Source organism: Rutidosis leptorrhynchoides, chromosome 2 (genome assembly GCF_046630445.1).
Source record: "Rutidosis leptorrhynchoides isolate AG116_Rl617_1_P2 chromosome 2, CSIRO_AGI_Rlap_v1, whole genome shotgun sequence".
Taxonomy (NCBI): Eukaryota; Viridiplantae; Streptophyta; class Magnoliopsida; order Asterales; family Asteraceae; genus Rutidosis; species Rutidosis leptorrhynchoides.
This window is the reverse complement of record NC_092334.1, coordinates 188,077,988-188,104,719: the sequence shown is the minus strand read 5'-3', so window position 1 is coordinate 188,104,719 and position 26,732 is coordinate 188,077,988. Positions and strand designations below refer to the sequence as shown.

The window sequence follows — 26,732 nt, the reverse complement described above, 5'->3', positions numbered from 1 at the left end:
CAATATCATACAAACATGGACTCCAAATCTTGTCCTTATTTTAGTATGTAACAGCGGAAGCTCTTTTAGTATTCACCTAAGAATAAACATGCTTTAAACGTCAACAAAAATGTTGGTGAGTTATAGGTTTAACCTATATATATCAAATCGTAACAATAGACCACAAGATTTCATATTTCAATACACATCCCATACATAGAGATAAAAATTATTCATACGGTGAACACCTGGTAACCGACATTAACAAGATGCATATATAATAATATCCCCATCATTCCGAGACACCCTTCGGATATGATATAAATTTCGAAGTACTAAAGCATCCGGTACTTTGGATGGGGTTTGTTAGGCGCAATAGATCTATCTTTAGGATTCGCGTCAATTAGGGTGTCTGTTCCCTAATTCTTAGATTACCAGACTTAATAAAAAGGGGCATATTCGATTTCGATAATTCAACCATAGAATGTAGTTTCACGTACTTGTGTCTATTTTGTAAATCATTTATAAAACCTGCATGTATTCTCATCCCAAAAATATTAGATTTTAAAAGTGGGACTATAACTCACTTTCACAGATATTTCCTTCCTCGGAAATAAGACTTGGCCACGGATTGATTCACGAACCTATACAAATATGTACATATATATCAAAGTATGATCAAAATATAATTACAACCATTTTTATTATGTTTTAAAGATTTGAGTGTATTAAGTCAGCTGTCATCGTTAATAACCTACAACTAGTTGTCCACAGTTAGATGTACAGAAATAAATCGATATATATTATCTTGAATCAATCCACGACCCAGTGTATACACGTCTCAGGCTAGATCATAACTCAAAGTATTTATATTTTTGGAATCAACCTCAACCCTGTATAGCTAACTCCAACATTACTGCATATAGAGTGTCTATGGTTGTTCCAAATAATATATATACATGGGTCGATATGATATGTCAAAACATTTGCATACGTGTCTATGGTATCCCAAGATTACATAATATATTAGAATACATGTATAATACAATATAAGTTAGCTAGGATATGATTTGTATAGATTTGTTAAACATTTCCCGTAGCTAAAAAGATCAAAAATATCTAATCTTGTTTTACCCATAACTTCTTCATTTTAAATCCGTTTTGAGTGAATCAAATTGCTATGGTTTCATATTGAACTCTAATTTAAGAATCAAAATAGAAAAAGTATAGGTTTATTGTCAGAAATTTAATTTACATGTAAATTACTAAAGAGGTAGTCATTTCCGTCGAAAGAACGACATCTTGATGACCATTTTGAAAAACATACTTTCACTTTGAGTTTAACCAAGATTTTTGGATATAGTTTCATGTTCATATGAAAAATCATTTTCCCAGAAGAACAACTTTTAAATCAAAGTTTATCATAGTTTTTAATTATCCAAACCAAAACAGCCCCCGGTTTCACTACGACGGCGTATATCCGATTTTATGGTGTTCATCGTGTTTCCAGGTTTTAAATCATTAAGTTAGCATATCATATAGATATAGAAAATGTGTTTAGTTGATTTTAAAAGTCAAGTTAGAAGGATTAACTTTTGTTTGCGAACAAGTTTAGAATTAACTAAACTATGTTCTAGTGATAACAAGTTTAAACCTTCGAATAAGATAGCTTTATATGTATGAATCGAATGATGTTATGAATATCATTACTACCTCAAGTTTTCTGGATAAAACTACTGGAAATGAAAAAAATGGATCTAGCTTCAAAGGATCCTTGGATGGCTTGAAAGTTCTTGAAGCAGAATCATGACACGAAAACAGTTCAAGTAAGATTTTCACTTGAAATAAGATTGTTATAGTTGTAGAAATTGAATCAAAGTTTGAATATGAATATTACCTTAAATTAGAAAGATAACCTACTGTAAATAACAAAGGTTCCTTGTTCTTAGATGATTACTTGGAATGGATTAGAAAGCTTGGAAGTAGAATTGCAAACTTGGAAGTATTCTTGATTTTTATGAAACTATACTTATGGAATTTATGAAGAACACTTAGAACTTGAAGATGGAACTTGAGAGAGATCAATTAGATGAAGAAAATTGAAGAATGAAAGTGTTTGTAGGTGTTTTTGGTCGTTGGTATATGGATTAGATATAAAGGATATGTAATTTTGTTTTCATGTAAATAAGTCATGAATGATTACTAATATTTTTGTAATTTTATGAGATATTTCATGCTAGTTGCCAAATGATGGTTCCCACATGTGTTAGGTGACTCACATGGGCTGCTAAGAGCTTATCATTGGAGCATATATACCAATAGTACATACATCTAAAAGCTGTGTATTGTACGAGTACGAATACGGGTGCATACGAGTAGAATTGTTGATGAAACTGAACGAGGATGTAATTGTAAGCATTTTTGTTAAGTAGAAGTACTTTGATATGTGTCTTGAAGTCTTTCAAAAGTGTAAGAATACATATCAAACACAACATGTATATACATTCTAATGGAGTCGTTAAGTCTTCGTTAGTCGTTACATGTAAGTGTTGTTTTGAAACCTTTAAGTTAACGATCTCAATTAATGTTGTTAACCCAATGTTTATTATATCAAATGAGATGTTAAATTATTATGTTATCATGATATTATGATGTATGAATATCTCTTAATATGATATATACATTAAAATATCATTACAACGATAATCGTTACATATAAGTCTCGTTTCGTAATTCTTGAGTTAGTAGTCTTGTTTTTACATATGTAGTTCATTGTTAACACACTTAATGATATATTTAAATATCATTTTATCATGTTAAATATAGTGTATCAATATCTTAATATGATACATATGTATTTAGTAGACGTTATCATAACGATACTCGTTATATATATCATTTCGAGTTTCTTAACTTAGTAATCTCATTTCTTATGTATATCACACATTGTTAATATACTTAGTGAGATACTTACTCATCATAATCTCATGTCAACCATATATATATATATATATATATATATATATATATATATATATATATATATATATATATATATATATATATATATATATATATATATATATATATATGTCTATATATACCACAACATGTAGTTTTTACAAATTTGTAACGTTCGTGAATCGCCGGTCAACTTGGGTGATCAATTGTCTATATGAAACTTATTTCATTTAATCAATTCTTAACAAGTTTGATTACTTAACACGTTGGAAACATTTAGTCATGTAAATATCAATCTCAATTAATATATATAAACATGGAAAAGTTCGGGTCACTACATACAGCTTACAACACCCGTTGTGCTTCAGCGTGCATGTACGAAGTTTATATACTTGGTGAGTACACTAGCATGGTCTAGGACCGACAATGTACTAGGGGTCTAGTTAGATGTTTCACTACGAAAGAGTCCTCAGTCGGAATCCAAGGCTCGGTGGACTTACTACAACCGGTGTGCCTCAGTCAAACTCACGTTGTATCCAATAGACTTCTCTTACCAAGGGGTGACACAAATAGTGTACTCTGAATTGAGGTTTGCGACTTCCCAATAATAGAGCCAATAACTACGTTCTATTAGTTGGAAAAGCGATTGAGTTTAAAGCATAATCGGAAAGCATTTTGACAACATACACAAACCATAATATAATTTCGGCATTATAACTGATTACGTCATAACCTACACTAAAGATAACTACTCGCTAATCATGGCAATAATATCACAAAGCATAATAATGGAAGACATTATATAATGACAAGGGATAGAAGTACCAGTAGATTAAACGAGTTCTGAATACAAAAGTGACAACTTCAAGACTCCGGACCGCTCCTATACAATCTTCGGTGTTTCCCGCACGGAGTCGAAGACCTTGAGAGTATGACTAATATTGTACAAGAGAGAGAAAGAAGTGAATTGAAGTGTGTGTTGGAATGAATGACAAAGACCCTTTAAATAAGCTAAGATTTTGCCTGCAAACGGCTGGCAGGCCGTTTGCAGGGGCCGTTTGCCAAGGCAAGCCGTTTGCAGGGGCCATTTATTTGAGCCGTTTGGCAGGCCATTTTTGAGCCAGGCAGGCCGTTTGGCTTGCCTGGTTCCCTGGATCGTAACTTGATTTCTTGTCTTTCACCGTTTTCGCTCTAGAATCTTCGTTTTAGCTCCGATTCTCTTGATTCTTTTTGAACCGTCTTCGTAATTACTTGTTCTCCAATATTGACCGACGAAGCGGGTATTTTGGCGATAAAGTTTAGAACTTTATTATTTTTGGGCCTTAATACCGAGGTGAAAACGTGACTTTTTAGCCGATATCAGTACCGCCACTGCTATATCCTATATCTCTTTGAACCACCACCTGGTTTCGATGCGTCAAGCCTTCAAGGTTTTGCTTACTCGATACACATGTTTTATTTTTGTTCGCCTTGTTTTATGTATAGTCGTTTGAGAAGAATCTGGATTCATAAGTTGTAGTAGCTTCACGATGTGAATTGCTTTTCGGCGTCCAGTTTTCTTTTGTTTTGCGTTGTTCAAAATTCGTGAAAACGCGGTGGTCTGGAAGTAGGGATGACAATGTATCGGATATGGATCGGGTGCGCCTATATCCATATATATATTCATTTAATTTTTAAAATCTATATCCATATCCATTTAAATATAATTCATACATCCAAATCCAAATCCGTTGGATTAAGCGGGTTATCGGGTTTCCGTTCGATGCTAAGTTTTTCTAAAAATATTCCTGTTGTGAAATGTAATAATCAAAATTCTTTTAACAAAGATGTGTAATATATGTAAGATACATGAATCTAATACTATTCACATAGTTGTATCTTTATAATCCATATTTTCGATAATATTTTAATAGTTTATATAGTGTATACATATAAGGATATTTAATATATATATATATATATATATATATATATATATATATATATATATATATATATATATATATATATATATATATATATATATATATATTTCGGGTGATAAATTGATATATTCATGGACAATAAATTGTCATCCATATCTGCTACTAATTTTTCACATCATCCATATCCATATGACCATATTCATTCCATTTATCATCCGTTTAGATCATAGATATCCATCTAAATGAATCGTATCGAATGAATATTCGATGAATCGGCATCCATTGTCATCTCTATCTATCTATGTGGATGTCTCGATAATTAGTGCTTGTTTTGATTGTTTAATGTTTGTTATCAGGTTTGCAAGTGTCTGTAACTATTGTTTTTCAAAGTTGCATTTCAAATAGATCGTGGAATTTACTGCAAATAAATTGTTGAGTCTCATAAGCTGTATATGTTTTTACATCTCGAATCTACTTTCATTTAAATTTAAGTTTTCCCACGATATAAAAACAAAACATTCGAATTAAAACAACAACAACAAAACATTCGAATTTAAATACTTCAACTAATACAAGGTAAATAGGTAAAATGTTTTGATGGTGGGTTAGCTTTCTAAAAGTGAGGCGTGCTAGAGCTTTTGTTAATTTTATTGTTTAATTGGTTCTTTCATCGGTTGGTGAATGTCCATGGTTATATAGTTAAAGTTTTGTGGAAAAAAAAAAAAAAGAAAAAAAAAAGGTAAAATGTTCTATAAATACTTATAAAAGTTTAATCGTGCCAACTAGGTTCATTATCAAAGCCTCGAAGCTCAAATAAACATTTGGGTAATAGTTTCACCGAAGTGGCTTTAGAACTCAACCTCATGCACCACCGTCTACCGTCATGACCGTCGCCCATTTGTTTCACTCAGTGTCACAAACGTTCCTACCTCATCATTTCCTTTTTAGTTTTCGTACATCCTTCGATCATTTTAAATTTTTCATATTAACCAGATGATTATGTTTACGATCTCTTGTTTTGCCTGTTACCTGTTCGACGAATTGCCTCAACCACTGACAACCCGCTGGTAATTGCTTTAAATAATGATATTCAAGTTACGAAATCCATTTAAACCTTCTAAACTAGATAGAATCTCAATGTTGGTTTCCAAAGTCACAGCCTTGTTAAATTTATCATTAACTATCAAACAAGTGAATCAACTGCACGCTTTAATACTCGTCAACGGACTTAACCATCTCGAGCCTATCATAATCACCAAAATCATCAACACGAGATCGAATCATTCTGAAGCCAGTATTCGTTATCTTAAATCACTCGTTCACCACTCGAAATACCCAAATGTCGCCACACAAACATCCTTCGTTCAGTTTTTATACCAACATGGCGAGTTTCAAGATGCGGTACGTGAATATGCTCGTGTACATAGGTCCGGGATGTTACCCTGCTCATCTACTATAGTGTCTGCAATACAAGCGTGTACGAGGCTTCGTAATCGGATTAGCGGGATCATGATACACGGTCATGTGCATGGGTACGGATTATGTGGGGATGTTCATGTGGGAACTGCTTTAGTTGGGTTTTATTCGAAAATTAATGATGTGGAGACAGAACAGAAGGTGTTCGATGAAATGTCTGAAAGAAATGCAGCGTCTCATGTGATAGATGAGTTTTTAGAATCAGGGAATTCGATCATGGCTGAACAGTTGTTTTCTGTGATGGGATACAAGGATGTTGCTTGTTGTAATTCTATGGTTTCGTGGTACACGAAAAAAGGAGATATGGAGAAGGCGATCGCTACGTTTGGGCCGATGCTAGTTAAAACTTCACCTTCGTGGACTGCGATGATTACTGGTTACGTTGATTCTGGGAACATGGAAATCGCTCGCAACTTTTATGACGTGATGCCTGAACAAGATGTTGTTTCGTGTATGAAAATGATCGATGGATACTCGAAAAATGGAGCTGTTGAATCTGCTCGTGAAATATTTAATGAAATGGATGAAAAAGGTCATTCGTTGTATGATGCCATGATCACTTGCTATGCTCAAAATGACCGGTTAAAAGATGCACTCCAACTGTTTGATGAAATGATTCAGTCAAATGTAAACATTCGACCCGATAATAAGACTTTAGCTACTATTATATCTATTTGTACTCAATGGGGAAATTTAAGTTTTGGGTTATGGATACACGAGACGTTGATGAAGCAAATGGGTATTACAATGGATGATGAATTGGGTACTGCGTTAATTGAGTTGTATGCTAAATGTGGACGTGTTGATAAAGCGTATGGTTTGTTTTGTGGATTGCAAAAGAAAGATGTAGGCGTGTATACAACGATGATATTGGCATGTAGTAGGAACGGATGGAAATACGATGCGGTCAAATTATTTGAGGAGATGTTGGAGGCTAATATTTGTCCGAATTTGGTAACGTTTTCGGGGCTATTAACTGCATTGAACCATGTGGGTTGGACAGAAGCAGGTTACCCAAGGTCCTTCAAGTCTTAGTGCAGGGTTAGAGAAAGTTGTGATGGTTTTTATTCGAACCAACCCGTTTCCCCTCATGGGTCAAGTTATGATCTTTATGGGTCGGGTCGGGTCAACTAAAGATACATTGACATATGACATCACTTTGAGGACAAAATAAAAGAAAGTCACTAGGGGAGTGGCGTTAAACTTATGACTCATCTACAATTCTACCTCTAACAAGGTCATATTGAACACCCAACTGATAATTTTCAATTATTAATTTTTTTTTTTTTTCGATTTTCTAACATTCAGATCAAATATAAGTTAATGCTCAAAATCTCAAATACATGTACTTTGTAGCAAATATGTTGTCTTCCATCAAAATTTTTGAAATTTGAAATCGATATTTCATTCTTCTAATGAATGATAGAAGAATAATGTGATATTGTTTATTGTTATGTTATTGCTGAAGAAAACTAATACAGTAACTTTTATTATTCTACTTTTTGGAAGAAATGTTATGATAATGTTACTGGTGTGTGCTACTTATTAGGCGTGCTTTTAATGAAGGACCGGATATTGGGCGGGCAAGGCGTGCGGTCGCACATGATCCAATATATATAAGGCCCTAAAAAAATTAGCCTAATAGTGTATACCTAGTTTCGTTTTTAATCAAGAGATGAATGTAAAAAAATAAAAAACATTATTAGTCGAATATAACCATTTGATTTGATACTACGTTTTCTAAAACTGATATTTTGATCGATCATAGACTCATTATTATGTATGACTTTATTAGTATTATTGAATTTATTATTATACATTAAAAATTTTCGTATGTAAAGGGCCCACTTTTGTTTATTGTACGGGCTCATAAATTTGACAAGGCGGCCCTACTAATACTGTGTTAAATACATCATATAAAACGAAATATATCCACATTTCATAGTTTAACCATTATTTTTTTTTCTCTTTCTCTATATTCATGTACGTAAAACACCACTTCAATAAATGAGTTTTTTAACGCTTTGGTTCGCCCGGTACAAGGTAATAACTAACACCTTATAGCTAGCCATGTGTTCGGTGGCTTGTGAATATCCGGTGTAGGCCAAGTTCAATCCCTGTAAGTTTGAAACTTGGAGCCACCCTTTAAATAGATAGCTTAGTTAGTTTGGGAGTAATAGACTACGTGAAATGGACCGCTTCACTCTTCTTAACAGACCCTTAAGTCGGTCCGGTAGAATTTGCTCAAACATTGGCTTGCACATATTGTTTTGAGTTAAAGCATGTGGACCAGCTAGTCTGATCGAAAAAACGTGTGCACTTTTAAAATTTATTAACGCATCGGACATCAATAATAATAATCTTTTATTATATAAAACATTCACATGATATATATTCATATATTTATTAAAACTTCACACGATCAAATAATTCCAATGAGATTTAGTTACACCATAATAATTGTCAAAATATATAATTCACAAAGTGAGTAAACAGTATAACATTCTTGAAGTAAACCCTTGTGAACCACATTGTAAACCCTGGTTCGTTTGGCTTCATTATTGTTTGCCCGGATGAAGAATACGTGACTATGCTAACCGTTGATCACCCTCGAGTGGATGACATCCTCGTTATTGAACCCTTTTCCAATTGAGCTGAAGGTTTCTTCCGATTCAATTCGATATTAATTTCCGGTCTTTCGGAAAAGTATTACTCAAGATTGCAGCATCTTTTGGAAACGTGTTGCACATTGCACTTTCTTCCTCCGAGCTCAAACAAACCAGAGTTGCACATGTATTTATCGAATCGAATAACCTATTACCCTCTTCGCTTGTCGACGTGGTTAAGGAGGTCAAGAACAACTTCAAATTCAAATTAGATTCGTTCTTCATTAAAGAGGTTGAAGTATTAGATTCAAGCTCTGTTAGAAAATCTATCCAATGAATAAGTAAACTCATTAACCCAGATACAGCTACACAACTTAACAACAATCACAGAGAAAATCACTTAAATTTTGAAGGTCAAATATATTGTAATATAAGTACTCAATATTGCAATATCAAGTTTAACCTGTTAGAACATACACATCACAATCTTGCTTTCATTCTTACTATTTGTTGGGACGTACTCAAAATTTTCTCATATACTCAATAATAAATTGTATATAGAGACAACAACAAAAACACTCTAGGACTACATTTTGAAGTTCTGCTTGTTTTACAAACTACGATTACAATGTATTTAAATACTACTCCACTTAACATATAAAAGACCACTACCATAATCTAGTCCACTAACCATTATCTAAATCACTACCCATGTTCCACATGACCAAATAAAAACAACTAACTATATGATCTTAAAAACTAAGTGTTGTAATGCATGTACCCACGTACTACAAATACATAGACTACTACTATTTTGGTAATAAACTAAATGCTTCACTTTCCATAGCATCAGACTCGGGCCACACTTACTAATTATTCGGACTAAAACAAATTCTTCTTCTTGGATTTTCATTTGGGCATGTAATTTGAAGCGAACCTCTTTCGATAATGTTCTTCTCTTAATCATAACAATCTTTTCTTTCTTTGATTGCATAAGGTTGCAATCAACCATTTATTTCTTTCTTTCTAGGCACCCGAATCTTCCTGCTATAGATACCAAATGTTAGACCATACACATCACAATCTTACTTTCATTTTTACTATTTGTTGAGACATACTCAAAATACTCTTATATACTCGATAATAAATTGAATATTGAATATAGAGACAACAACAAAAAACACACTAGGAGTCTAGGACTACATTTTAAACTTCCGCCTGTTTTTACAAACTACGATTACAATGTATCTAAATACTACTAAACATATAAAAGACCACTACCATGATCTACTCCACTAACCATTATCTAAATCACTACCCATGATCCACATCAGAGGCGGATGTACATATAGGTTTATGGGTGCCTGTGACCCCACTTAAGGCCTAATAGTACACAGCCAACAACAGCCCATGTAGTGTAAAAATGTTGTACTATATGTAGGTGACACCACCCTAAATATGATGTGCATCATTTTCTTAAGCAGCACAATGTTTTTTAGTAGCCCAACTATTTTTTAGCTTTGCATCAGTAGCCTAAGAGCTTGTTCCTTTATATAAAATGTTTCTTTTAGCAGCCCAATTTAAGCAAAAGTTAAGTATTATATTTGCTTTAGCATTTACTGTAGTTGTTGGCTTGGCTGTAGATTTTATTTAATGTTTAGTTTCTTAAACAAGATTTCATACCAATTATTATACTTATAAACCGAAGAGTAATCCAAGCTTGTGATTTTTTAAGTTTTTTTTTTCTATTTATTGAAAGGCAAAGTACTAACGATACAATCACTTAGTTACAAGTTGTTTGTATTTATCTCTATCATGTACATCGTATTATATATATCTCAATGAAGTGACCCCAGTGATATAAAATCCTGGCTCCGCCCCTGATCCACATGATCAAATAAAGATAACTTACTACGTGATCTTAATAACTAACCGTTGCATGTGTCACACACCTACGTACTACAAATACATACAGACAGTACTACTATTTTTTGGTAACAAACTAGATTCTTCACTTTCCACAGCATCAGATTCGGGCCACACTTATTATTTATTCGGACTAAACAAATTCTTCTCCTTGGAATTTTATTTGGGCATGTAATTTGGCCTTGACTTTGGGCTTTCAAGATTACCCAACATAACCATAGAATTGACAATATCATTATTTGAAAATTACATTCAAAAACCAACTTATAACTCGAACTGAATCACATAAGACTATGCAAATTTGTTTCACAAACCTCTTCGAGAACCCACCCATTTTGTCAGCTTTATGTCAGGGACATGAAGGTTAATAAGACCACTGCCATCCATTTCATTCTCATCTTTGACCTCACGACCTCACTTAGCCATCGAGGACACCAATGGCAGCAAAAGCTTCCTCATTTATGTTGGGAAATTACGGTCTCACTAACTCCCACCACCCAGCCCAACAATAATAGTAAAGAAATAAAAACAATACACAACACAAGATTTAACGTGGAAACTCCAAAACAGGAGAAAAAACCACTGGCCCCCAAAGAGAGAAATACACTATATCACAAATTGTTACAATGATATAGACGACTCTCTTAAGCCAACTACACTCTCCAAAATATTTAACTAATACAACTCTCAAACAAGGGTAAGAAAGAAAGAAATAATCAAATACTTAAAGTGTATTGATTGGTGCAATTTGGAAGTAATCCAATAAGCTCCTTTTATAACCAAGGAGTTCACCTCCAACTATTTCCATCCACCGATGTGGGACTAAGCAAAAAAACATTTCTTCTACTAGCCAAAAAACAAACCAACAAATTTCCACCTTTTGGATAGAAGAAGATAACCATGCTTCCACATTTCAAGGATAACCGATGTAGACGCTTCCTCGACGACAACTTCAAGATCCTCATCTTCATGCCATTGACATTATCTCCCAAGAGACAAAACTTGCATCTTCATCGAACATTGTCAAGACCCGACAATCATTGTCATAACAGACAATCATATCCCTTAACAGAATTATTATACTCTACCATAAAGAGTATAGCACTTAGAATATCACATTCCAAGCATTTTATATCGGCACATGTTGTATACTCAGCTGAACTGTTATGGTGCAACTTCCTGTTTGGCTTTCCCTGGAAGTTTCATCAGCTACAACATCCGTTTCCACCACACAACCTGCATAAACGCCAAACCAATGTCCATGTGCAATTATGGAACCGCTAACGAATATCCCTTTCCATGGTGGCGCGAACACACCATGAGGATGATGTGACTTCAGAAGAATTCGTCACTCTCCGTAACAACGGAGACAATGTTAGCGTCTTTGGAGCCATTTGCCGGATTAGCTCCACCAGGACAATTAACCCTTACATGTCCAGTCTTCCCGCACTTCCAGCATGTCAGATTCTTTCTAGAGTTTCTCTTCTGCCTATCCGAACACAACAGTACCGTAGTTTCTGACGACGAGACCCCGTTACCTTCCAATCTTTTCTCCTCGGATAGGAGCTTGCTAGTAACATCTTCAAACTTCAACGTTTCTTTCCCGTACATTAGAATAGGTTTCATGTGCTCATAGGATGATTATAAAGATAATATCAATCTCAAAGCTTTATCTTCATCATCCGTTTTAACTCCAATAGCCTCCAGTTCCGAAACAATACCGTTAAGAATACTTAGATGATCTGAAATCTTTGAACCCCCATCCATACGCATAGTATGAAATTGTTCTTTAAGACACAACCGATTTGAGATGCCCTTGCCCTGGTACAACTGCTCTAGTTTAACCCAAAGCTCATTTGCCGTTGATAACCCGTGCACATTTTCAAGCACGTTCTTTGCAAGACATAGACGAATCGCACTTGCTGCCCTCAAATCCATATCATCCCATTCTTCTTCATCGAACTTACTGCTAGAATCACTGCCAGGAACAAGGGTGGGTTTACCCTTCAAAGCCTTGTGTAAACCAGACTGAATCAACACATCCTTGACTTGAACCTTCCATAAGCCAAAATTGATCCTCCCATCAAATTTCTCTACATCAAACCTCATTAGACTGAACTTCGACATCGTATCCCTATCCTATAAACAACACTTTCTCTGATTTTGCTCACGTTTCGAATAGCCAAAAGATGTAGCAGGTAGCCAGGACCCTTTAAATCGGAAATCCACAACTTGCCACTAACAAATCCAACTATTACTACGAATCAGAAAAAAATATTGTCTAACCTGATACCCTATACGATTAATAGAACTCGTTTCTGATGTGGACGATCCACTCCCGTGGCAACCACAGAGCATACTCCGACTCCTATAACCGAGACCCCCGTCAAACCTGACGCTCTGATACCAGTTGTTGGGAAATTACGGTCTCACTAATTCCCACCACCCAGCCCAACAATAATAGTAAAGAAATAAGATCAATAAACAACACAAGATTTAACGTGGTAACTCCAAAACAGGAGAAAAAACTACCGGCCCCCAAAGAGAGAAATACACTATATCACAAATTGTTATAATGATATAGACGACTCTCTTAAGCCAACTACACTCTCCAAAATATTTAACTAATACAACTCTCAAACAAGGGTAAGAAAGAAAGAAATAATCAAATACTTAAAGTGTTTTGATTGGTGCAATTTGGAAGTAATCCCATAAGCTCCTTTTATAACCAAGGAGTTTGTAGTAACCCGAACTTTTCATGTTTATATATGTTAAATGAAATTGATATTTACATGATTAAGTATTTCCAACATGTTAAGCAATCAAACTTGCTAAGACTTGATTAATTGAAATAGGTTTTATATAAACAATTGACCACCCAAGTTGACCGGCGATTCACGAACGTTAAAACTTGTAAAAACTATATGATGACATACATATGGATATATATATATATATATATATATATATATATATATATATATATATATATATATATATATATATATATATATATATATATATATATATATATATATATATATATATATATATATATATATATATATATATATATATATATAGTTATCATGATATTATGATAAGTATGTACCTCATTAAGTATTTTAAAAATGAGTTATATACATAAAAATGAGACTATTGAATTAAGAAACTTGAAAACGGTATATATAACGATTATCGTTATAACAACGTCTTACTAATTACATATGAATCATTTTAAGATATTGATACACTATATATAAACATGTTAAATGATAAGTAAACATATCATTAAGTATAATAACAATGAACTACATATGTAAAAACAAGACTACTAACTTAAGGATTTCGAAACGAGACATATATGTAACGATTATCGTTGTAACGACATTTAACTGTATATATATCATATTAAGATATATTAATACATCATTATATCATGATAATGTAATAATTTAACATCTCATTAGATATAATAAACAATGTGTTAACAACATTTAACAAGATCGTTAACTTAAAGGTTTCAAAACAACATTTACATGTAACGACGAACGATGACTTAACGACTCAGTTAAAATGTATATACATGTAGTGTTTTAATATGTATTCATACACTTTTGAAAGACTTCAAGACACTTATCCAAGTACTTCTACTTAACAAAAAAATGCTTACGATTACATCCTCAATCATTTTCATCAACAATTCTACTCGTATGCACTCGTATTTGTACTTGTACAATACACAGCTTCTAAATGTATTTACTATTGGTATATACACTCCAATGATCAGCTCTTAGCAGCCCATGTGAGTCACCTAACCATGTGGGAACCATCATTTAACATCTAGCATGACTTATGAGCAAGGAAACAAAAACAAGAACTCCTTTTAACCCCACTCACCTTCACCACTCACCACCTACTCCATTTCACTTCCAATTTTCTTTCCAATTCTCTCTCAAAACACACACACACTCTTCCATGAATGTCTAATTTACTATTTTTCCAGTAAAAATCATCAAATACAAGCTTTGGTTATTACCTATAATCATCATAAAAACAATTACTCAAGAACACATCAAGAACACTTCCAAGTTTACAAGTTTACTTCCAAGTTTCCTAATCCATTCCAAGCAATCATCTAAGATCAAGAAACCTTTGTTATTTACAGTAGGTTATATTTCTAAATCAAGGTAATATTCATATTCAAGATTTGATTCAATTTCTATAACTATAACTATCTTAATTCGAGTAATAATCTTACTTGAACTTGTTTTTGTGTCATGATTCTATTTCAAGAACTTCCAAGCCATCAAAGATCCTTTGAAGCTCAAGTTATTTTTTCATCATTTCCAGTAGGTTTACCTACTAAACTTGAAGTAGTAATGATGTTCATAACATCATTCAATTCATATATGTATAACTATCTTATTCAAAGATTTGAACATGTAATCACTAGAACATAGTTTAGTTAATTCTAAACTTGTTCGCAAACAAAAGTTAGTCCTTCTAACTTGACTTTTAAAATCAACTAAACACATTTTCTATATCTATATGATATGCTAACTTAATGATTTAAAACCTGAAAATACGAAAAACACCGTAAAACTGGATATACGCTGTCGTAGTAACACCGCGGGCTATTTTGGGTTAGTTAATTAAAAACTATGATAAACTTTGATTTAAAAGTTGTTCTTCTGGGAAAATGATTTTTTTTATGAACATGAAACTATATCCAAAAATCATGGTTAAACTCAAAGTGGAAGTATGTTTTCCAAAATGGTCACTGAAATGACTACCTTTACATAAACGACTTGTAACCTGTATTTCCGACTATAAACTTATACTTTTTCTGTTTAGATTCATAAACTTAAGTTCAATATGAAACCATAGCAACTTGAATCACTCAAAACGGATTTAAAACGAAGAAGTTATGGGTAAAACAAGATTGAATATTTTTGCTTGTTGTAACTACGTGAAAATTGGTAACAAATCTATATTAATTATATCCTAGCTAAATCATATTGTATTATACAAGTATTCTAATATATTATGTAATCTTGGGATACCATAGACACGTATGCAAATGTTTTGACATATCATATCGACCCATGTGTATATATTATTTGGAACAACCATAGACACAGCTATACAGGGTTGAGATTGATTCCAAAAATATATATACTTTGAGTTGTGATCTAGCCTGAGACGTGTATACACTGGGTTGTGGATTGATTCAAGATAATATATATCGATTTATTTCTGTACATCTAACTGTGGACAATTAGTTGTAGCTTACTAACGAGGACAGCTGACTTAATAAACTTAAAACAATAAAACGTATTAAAAATGTTGTAAATATATTTTGAACACACTTTGATATATATGTACATATTTGTTATAGGTTCGTGAGTGGCCAAGTCTTACTTCCCGACGAAGTAAAAATCTGTGAAAGTGAGTTATAGTCTCACTTTTAAAATCTAATATTTTTGGGATGAGAATACATGCAGCTTTCTAAATGTTTTACAAAATAGACACAAGTACGCGAAATACATTCTATAGTTGGATTATTAAATCGAATATTGCCCCTTTAAGTCTGGTAGCCTAAGAATTAGAGAAATGACCCCTAATTGACGCGAATCCTAAAGATAGATCTATGGGCCTAACAAACCCCATTCTGGAATTTGAAATGCTTTAATACTTTGATTTATATGGTGATTGCGATTGCCAATTTATGACATACTTGCGAGTATGCGGGGAATATTCTATATGCATTATGTTAATGTCGGTTAGCAGGTGTTCATCATAGAATGATTTTTATACACTTGCGAGTGTAGGATTATTGAATAAATGAAATCTTGTGGTCTATTAGATTAATTTGATAATATATAGGTTAAACCTATAACTCACCAACATTTTTGTTGACGTTTAAAGCATGTTTATTCTCAGGTGATTATTAAGAGCTTCCGCTATTGCATGCTAATATATGGACAAGACTTGGTGTCAGCATGCTTGTATAATATTGTTTAAAATTGCATTCGACATTTACTTTGTTGTAACATATTAATATTGTAAACCAATATGTATTGGTAGTGTGTAAGTGTGATATTTTTAGATTATCATTTCTGATAATCTAGGTGGTGTCCTTTTAACCTTGTCGATAAAATAAAGGTTATGGTTTGTTTTAAAAACGAATGCAGTCTTTTAAAAACGTCTCATATAGAGGTCAAAACCTCGCAACGAAATCAATTAATATGGAACATTTATAATCAATATGAACGGGACATTTCAGTTGGTATCCGAGCATTGGTCTTAGAGAACCAGAAAATTTGCATTAGTGTGTCTTATCGAGTTTGTTAGGATGCATTAGTGAGTCTGGACTTCGACCGTGTTTTCTTTAAAAATGATTGCTTAATATTTTTTTTGTTGGAAACTACAAATTGTAACATGTAAATATTATGTGATAAATTAATCTCTTAACATGTTTGATATTGTGTGATAGATGTCTACCTCTAGTACAAATCCCATCGACTCATCTAATAACAATGAAGAGTTGAATATATATTGGGAAGATTCACAAATTCTCGAAGAGGAACCGGAAGAGGAGGAACCGGAAGAGGAGGAACCGGAAGAGGAGGAACCGGAAGAAGAAGAGGTTCTGGAGGAAGAAATATTGATACCTACAGTAAATCGATTAAATAAAAGAAAATTCTCAACCAACGGACCAAAGTTAAAAATGGTCAATGGTGTTTCCGCCAAAGAAGCAAAATATTGGGAAGATTACCAATTTTCCGATGAATCGGATCCCGATGAGGATTCCGATGATGTTATAGAAATTATCTCGACCCAATTTAATAAAGCAAAATAAAATAATAGGAGAAAAGGTATAAAAATAGAGAAACCTGATTCCAACCCCGATGAACTTTATATGTATCGGCAACATCCGTATTTCCTAAAATGTAACAATAACCCGGGAACCTCTAAACCACCAGGTTTTTCTAAACCATTGTGGAAAACAACGGCTCGTATTAGAGGAACACCATATATCCCTAGAAAATTAGGAAAACGAACCAAGTCCGAAGAAGAAGAAACCAGTGATTCAGATTAGAGGGTTGTAATTATGTTGTGTATTATATGTATTGTAGTGTGCTTGTACTTTTATGTTCTATGTAAAAATTGTTTGTATTATTTGTTAATTAACTTTTACGAATCTAATCCTTGTCTATTTTACAGTATAAAAACAAAATGGACGTTAAGGGTAGACAACCGAATATTTTAGAAGACCTACCAGAGGATATGATTGAGGAAATATTGTCTAGAGTCGGTCAGAATTTATCAGCACATTTAGTTATGGCAAAATTAACTTGTCAAACATTTGAAAGACTTTCCAGAAATGCCTTAGTTTATAAAAGGCTTTCCTTTGATAGGTGAGGTATATCACATTGGGGAGACCGTAAGTTACGCCGTGTTTTCTTTAAAGCGTTAAATGCGGGGAACCCAAATGCGGGGAACCCAAATACGGGTTAGTGATGTTCGCTTCTTACCAAAGTGAGAAAAAGAACATCGGGTTACAACTTTTAAATAAAACCTTCCCACAAGTGACGGATTCAGTAGTTGGGGTAAGAAACAAAGTTTTTAGATTATTACGGGGCTGTTGGACATTACAAAACCCTCGTCCTTTTGACGACATTACAACATGCTGCCTAGCCAAATGTCATAACGATTACTTTTCACAAGACCAAGGATGGGAAGTCGTCTTAGTAAAACTAGAATGCATGACTTGTTTCTGGACTTTTGAATTACGTGTCTTTATTTCTTTTGCTGAACAACTTGCGTATTAACTAGAATTTCCTTTATAGCTGCCGAGTAGCAAAGTTATTATGTGATATATTTCATCCTATATGTATAATAGTGGTATTGTAAGTTTGTAAAATATTGTATAAAAGTTTGAACGCGAAATATTATTATAATCAGTTTTTCATACAGAATTGTAGTAGTTAAATTGTATATTAGCTACTAAGTATGAACTTAACGGGTAGGTACTACCCTAATTAAAACTATAAAACACTAATATGAAGAAAAAACTTTTATAAATGAGTTCATATTATGCTACGAAATACTATTGACTACTCTTAATATTCTATATGATTAACTTAATTCTTTTGGGCTATTTTTGAAGGAAATGGCACCGACGAGTCGTCAGAATTTGAACATGAGCGAGGAAGACTTCCGTGTTTTCCTTGCAGCAAACATAGCCGCAGTACAGGCTGCGATGCAAAATAACAATAACTCTGGATCTAGCAGTGGAACTAATTCCACAAGAAATCGTGTAGGATGCTCCTACAAAGAATTCACTGCCTGCAAACCTTTGGAATTTGATGGAACCGAAGGACCAATTGGATTGAAACGGTGGACTGAGAAAGTCGAATCGGTGTTTGCCATAAGTAAGTGTACTAAAGAGGAAAAAGTTAAGTACGCTACGCATACCTTCACAGGTACTGCGTTAACGTGGTGGAACACCTATCTTGAACAGGTAGGACAAAATGCTGCTTACGCACTACCGTGGTTGGCATTCAAGCAATTGATGAACGAGCAGTACCGTCCTAGAAACGAAGTCAATAAGCTCAAGGTAGAACTTAGAGAGTTACGAACACAAGGGTTCGACATTACCACATATGAACGACGATTCACAGAGTTGTGCCTATGTGTCCGGGAGTGTTCGAAGATGAAGAAGAGAAGATTGACGCGTTTGTAAAAGGGTTACCAGTAAGGATTCAAGAAGATGTGAGTTCACACGAGCCCGCTTCCATACAAAAGGCAAGTCGAATGGCTCATAAACTCATAAATCAGATTGAGGGGAGAATTAAAGAGCAAGCGACCGAAGAAGCCAATACGAAACAAGTCAAGAGGAAGTGGGAAGAAAACAGTGACAAGAGTCACCAATACAACAACAAGAATAATCACAATTACAAACGCAATAACTACCACCACAATCGCAACTTTAACCGCAACAACAATAACAATCCCAACAACAACTAAAACAACTACAATAACCGTTCCAACAATAACAACAACCGCAACAACAACAATCCCAACAATAACAACCAGAGGCAGAAACCATGCCAGAGGTGTAAAGGATACCATCCGACTGGGCTTTGTACGACATAGTGTACTAAGTTTAATAGAAAGGGTCATGGTACGACGAAGTGTGAAGTTTACGAACCAATGGCTAACAAGAATAAAGGAACAAATAATGTCAGAACAAATAATACCGCCATTATTTGTTATGGATGTGGGAAGCCGGTTCATATCAGAAACGAATGCCCAAATCAGGGGAATACTAATGGACAGGGCCGCGGAAGAGTTTTCAATATTAATACGGCAGAAGCGCAAGAAGACCCGGTACTTGTTACGGGTACGTTTCTTATTGATGAAAAACCTGCTTATGTTTTATTTGATTCGGGTGCGGATAGAAGCTATATGAGTAGAGATTTTTGTGCTAAATTAAGTGGTCCATTGATGCCTACGAATAATAAATTTTTACTCGAATTAGCAACGGTAAATTAATTTCGGTAGATAAAATATGTCGGAATCGAGAAATTAAACTGGTTAGTGAAACGTTTAAGATTGATTTGATACTAGCAGAGTTAGGGAGTTTTGATGTAATAATTGGCATGGACTGGTTGAAAAAGGAGAAAGCAGGGATCGCATGTTACAAAAATGTAATTCGCATTGTACGAGAAGAAGGAAAACCCTTAATGGTATACGGAGAAAAGAGCAACGCGAAGCTAAATCTTATTAGTAATTTGAAGGCGCAAAAGCTAATAAGAAAAGGTTGCTATGCTGTACTAGCACATGTCGAGAAAGTACAAACCGAAGAAAAGAACATCAATGATGTTCCCATCGCAAAAGAATTTCCCGATGTATTTCCGAAAGAATTACTGGGACTACCGCCACACCGATCTGTTGAATTTCAAATAGATCTTGTACCAGGAGCTGCACCAATAGCTCGCGCTCCATACAGACTCGCACCCAGTGAAATGAAGGAACTTCAAAGTCAGTTACAAGAACTTTTAGAGCGTGGTTTCATTTGACCAAACACATCACCATGGGGAGCTCCTGTTTTGTTTGTCAAGAAGAAGGATGGTACATTTAGGTTGTGTATCGACTACCGAGAGTTGAACAAACTTACCATCAAGAACCGCTACCCGCTACCGAGAATCGACGACTTATTTGATCAACTACAAGGCTCGTTGGTTTATTCGAAGATTGATTTACGTTCTGGGTATCATCAAATGTGGGTGAAGGAGGATGATATTCCAAAGACTGCTTTCAGGACGCGTTACGGTCATTACGATTTTATGGTTATGCCGTTTGGGTTGACTAACGCACCAGCTATGTTCATGGACCTCATGAACCGAGTGTGTGGACCATACCTTGACAAGTTTGTCATTGTTTTCATCGATGACATACTTATTTACTCAAAGAATGATCAAGAGCACGAAGAACATTTGAGAAAAGTGCTAGAGTTGTTGAGGAAAGAAATACTGTACGCTAAATTTTCAAAGTGTGCATTTTAGTTGGAAGAAGTTCAATTCCTCGGTCACATAGTGAACAAAGAAAGTATTCAGGTGGATCCGGCAAAGATTGAAACAGTTGAAAAGTGGGAAACCCCGAAAACTCCGAAGCATATACGTCAATTTTTAGGACTAGCTGGTTACTACAGAAGATTCATCCAAGATTTTTCCAAAATAGCAAAATCCTTGACTGCATTAACGCATAAAGGGAAGAATTCGAATGGAAGGATGAGCAGGAGAAAGCGTTTCAATTGTTGAAGAAAAAGTTTACTACGACACCTATATTGTCATTACCTGAAGGGAATGATGATTTTGTGATATATTGTGACGCCTCAAAGCAAAGTCTCGGTTGTGTATTAATGCAACGAACGAAGGTAATTACTTATGCGTCTAGACAATTGAAGATTCACGAGCAGAATTATACGACACATGATTTGGAATTAGGCGCGGTTGTTTTTGCATTAAAGACTTGGAGGCACTACTTATATGGGGTCAAAAGTAATATATATACCGATCACAAAAGTCTCCAACACATATTTAATCAGAAACAACTAAACATGAGACATCGTAGGTGGATTGAGTTATTAAATGATTACGATTTCGAGATTCATTACCACCCAGGGAAGGTAAATGTGGTAGCCGACGCCTTGAGCAGAAAGGACAGAGAACCCATTCGAGTAAAAGCTATGAATATAATGATTCACAATAACCTTACTACTCAAATAAAGGAGGCGCAACAAGGAGTTTTAAAAGAAGGAAATTTAAAGGATGAAATACCCAAAGGATCGGAGAAGCATCTTAATATACGGGAAGACGGAACCCGGTATAGGGCTGAAAGGATTTGGGTACCAAAATTTGGAGATATGAGAGAAATGATACTTAGAGAAGCTCATAAAACCAGATACTCAATACATCCTGGAACGGGGAAGATGTACAAGGATCTCAAGAAACATTTTTGGTGGCCGGGTATGAAAGCCGATGTTGGTAAATACGTAGGAGAATGTTTGACTTGTTCTAAGGTCAAAGATGAGCATCAGAAACCATCAGGTCTACTTCAACAACTCGAAATCCCGGAATGGAAATGGGAAAACATTACCATGGATTTCATCACTAAATTGCCAAGGACTGCAAGTGGTTTTGAAACTATTTGGGTAATAGTTGATCGTCTCACCAAATCAGCACACTTCCTGCCAATAAGAGAAGATGAAAAGATGGAGAAGTTAGTACGACTGTATTTGAAGGAAGTCGTCTCTAGACATGGAATACCAATCTCTATTATCTCTGATAGGGATGGCAGATTTATTTCAAGATTCTGGCAGACATTACAGCAAGCATTAGGAACTCGTCTAGACATGAGTACTGCCTATCATCCACAAACTGATGGCCAGAGCAAAAGGACGATACAAACGCTTGAAGACATGCTACGAGCATGTGTTATTGATTTCAGAAACAGTTGGGATCGACATCTACCGTTAGCAGAATTTTCCTACAAAAACAGCTACCATTCAAGCATTGAGATGGCGCCGTTTGAAGCACTTTATGGTAGAAAGTGCAGATCTCCGATTTTTTGGAGTGAAGTGGGGGATAGACAGATTACGGGTCCAGAGATAATTTAAGAAACTACCGAGAAGATCATTCAAATTCAACAACGATTGAAAACTGCCCAAAGTCGACAAAAGAGTTACGCGGACATTAAAAGAAAAGACATAGAATTTGAAGTTGGAGAGATGGTCATGCTTAAGGTTTCACCTTGGAAAGGCATTGTTCGATTTGATAAACGGGGAAAACTAAATCCAAGGTACATTGGACCATTCAAGATTATTGATTGTGTCGGATCTGTAGCTTACCGACTTGAGTTACCACAACAAATCGCGGCTATACATAACACTTTCCACGTCTCGAATTTGAAGAAATATTTTGCTAAAGAAGATCTCACTATTTCATTAGACGAAATTTAAATCAATGAAAAACTTCAATTCATCGAAGAACCCGTCGAAATAATGGATCGTGAGGTTAAAAGACTTAAGCAAAATAAAATACCAATCGTTAAGGTGCGATGGAACGCTCGTAGAGGACGCGATTTCACCTGGGAACGTGAAGATCAGATGAAGAAGAAATGCCCACATCTATTTCTGGAAGATACGTCAACACCTCCAACTGCTTAAAATTTCGGGACGAAATTTATTTAACGGGTAGGTACTGTAGTGACTCGAACTTTTCAATGTTTATATATATTAAATGAAATTGATATTTACATGATTAAGTGTTTCCAACATGTTAAGAAATGAAACTTGTTAAGACTTGATTAATTGAAATAGGTTTTATATAGACAATTGACCACCCAAGTTGACTGGCGATTCACGAACGTTAAAACTTGTAAAAACTATATGATGACATACATATGGATATATATATATATATATATAGTTATCATGATATTATGATAAGTGTGTACCTCATTAAGTATTTTAACAATGAGTTATATACATAAAAATGAGACTATTGAATTAAGAAACTTGAAAACTGTATATATAACGATTATCGTTATAACAACGTCTTACGAATTACATATGAATCATTTTAAGATATTTATACACTATATATAAACATGTTAAATGATAAGTAAACATATCATTAAGTATAATAACAATGAAGTACATATGTAAGAACAAGACTACTAACTTAAGGATTTCGAAACGAGACATATATGTAACGATTATCGTTGTAACGACATTTAACTGTATATGTATCATATTAAGATATATTAATGCATCATTATATCATGATAATGTAATAATTTAATATCTCATTAGATATAATAAACAATGTGCTAACAACATTTAACAAGATCGTTAACTTAAAGGTTTCAAAACAACATTTACATGTAACGACTAACGATGACTTAACGCCTCAGTTAAAATGTATATACATGTAGTGTTTTAATATGTATTCATACACTTTTGAAAGACTTCAAGACACTTATCCAAGTACTTCTACTTAACAAAAATGCTTACGATTACCTCCTCATTCATTTTCATCAACAATTCTACTCGTATGCACTCGTATTTGTACTTGTACAATACACAGCTTATAAATGTATTTACTATTGGTATATACACTCCAATGATCAGCTCTTATCAGCCCATGTGAGTCACCTAACCATATGGGAACCACCATCATTTAACATCTAGCATGACTTATGAGCAAGGAAACAAAAACAAGAACTCCTTTTAACCCCACTCACCTTCACCACTCACCACCTACTCCATTTCACTTCCAATTTTCTTCCCAATTCTCTCTCAAAACACACACACTCTTCCATGAAAGTCTAAATTACTATTTTTCAAGCAAAAATCATCAAATACAAGCTTTGGTTATTACCTATAATCATCATAAAAACAATTACTCAAGAACACATCAAGAACACTTCCAAGTTTACAAGTTTACTTTCAAGTTTCCTAATCCATTCCAAGCAATCATCTAAGATCAAGAAACCTTTGTTATTTACAGTAGGTTATCTTTCTAAATCAAGGTAATATTCATATTCAAGCTTTGATTCAATTTCTATATCTATAACTATCTTAATTCGAGTAATAATCTTACTTGAACTTGTTTTTGTGTCATGATTCTATTTCAAGAACTTCCAAGCCATCAAAGATCCTTTGAAGCTCAAGTTATTTTTTCATCATTTCCAGTAGGTTTACCTACTAAAATTGAGGTAGTAATGATGTTCATAACATCATTCGATTCATATATGTATAACTATCTTATTCGAAGATTTGAACATGTAATCACTAGAACATAGTATAGTTAATTCTAAACTTGTTCGAAAACAAAAGTTAACCCTTCTAACTTGACTTTTAAAATCAACTAAACACATGTTCTATATCTATATGATATGCTAACTTAATGATTTAAAACCTGAAAACACGAAAAACAACGTAAAACTGGATATACGCCGTCGTAGTAACACCGCGGGCTATTTTGGGTTAGTTAATTAAAAACTATGATAAACTTTGATTTAAAAGTTTTTCTTATGGGAAAATGATTTTTCGTATGAACATGAAACTATATCCAAAAATCATGGTTAAACTCAAAGTGGAAGTATGTTTTCCAAAATGGTCATCTAGACGTCGTTCTTTCGACTGAAATGACTACCTTTACAAAAATGACTTGTAACATGTATTTAGGACTATAAACTTATACTTTTTCTGTTTAGATTCATAAACTTAAGTTCAATATGAAACCATAGCAACTTGAATCACTCAAAACAGATTTAAAACAAAGAAGTTATGGGTAAAATAAGATTGGATATTTTTGCTTGTTGTAACTACGTGAAAATTGGTAAGAAATATATATTAATCATATCCTAGCTAAATCATATTGTATTATACATGTATTCTAATATATTATGTAATCTTGGGATACCATAGACACGTATGCAAATGTTTTGACATATCATATCGACCCATGTATATATATTATTTGGAACAACCATAGACACTCTATATGCAGTAACGTTGGAGTTAGCTATACAGGGTTGAGGTTGATTCCAAAAATATATATACTTTGAGTTGTGATCTAGCCTGAGACGTGTATACACTGGGTCGTGGATTGATTCAAGATAATATATATCGATTTATTTCTGTACATCTAACCGTGGACAACTAGTTGTAGGTTACTAACGAGGACAGCTGACTTAATAAACTTAAAACAGTAAAACGTATTAAAAATGTTGTAAATATATTTTGAACATACTTTGATAAATATTTACATATTTGTTATAGGTTCGTGAATCGACCAGTGGCCAAGTCTTACTTCCCGACGAAGTAAAAATCTGTGAAAGTGAGTTATAGTCCCACTTTTAAAATCTAATATTTTTGGGATGAGAATACATGCAGCTTTCTAAATGTTTTACAAAATAGACACAAGTACGCGAAACTACATTCTATGGTTGGATTATTAAACCGAATATTGCCCCTTCAAGTCTGGTATCCTAAGAATTAGGGAAATGACCCCTAATTGACGTGAATCCTAAAGATAGATCTATGGGCCTAACAAACCCCATTCTGGAATTTGGAATGCTTTAATACTTTGATTTATATGGTGATTGCGATTGCCAATTTATGACATACTTGCGAGTATGCGGGAAATATTCTATATGCATTATGTTAATGTCGGTTACCAGGTGTTCATCATAGAATGATTTTTATACACTTGCGAGAGTAGGATTATTGAATAAATGAAATCTTGTGGTCTATTATATTAATTTGATAATATATAGG

At 34.0% G+C, this 26,732-nt stretch overlaps 1 protein-coding gene across 1 annotated transcript; it reads left to right on the top strand.

The window, feature by feature from the left end:
- Positions 1 to 5,664: 5,664 nt before the first annotated feature.
- Positions 5,665 to 7,736, top strand: LOC139891604 (pentatricopeptide repeat-containing protein At4g22760-like). Its single transcript, XM_071874582.1, has one exon. It carries the CDS (start codon positions 5,949 to 5,951, stop codon positions 7,374 to 7,376), a length of 1,428 nt encoding a protein of 475 aa, XP_071730683.1. The 5' UTR covers positions 5,665 to 5,948; the 3' UTR covers positions 7,377 to 7,736.
- Positions 7,737 to 26,732: the final 18,996 nt, after the last annotated feature.

What these genes read in the sequence shown, in the direction of transcription:
- LOC139891604 (XM_071874582.1), top strand. Translation starts at nt 5,949, where the DNA reads ATGATATTCAAGTTACGAAATCCATTTAAACCTTCTAAACTAGATAGA.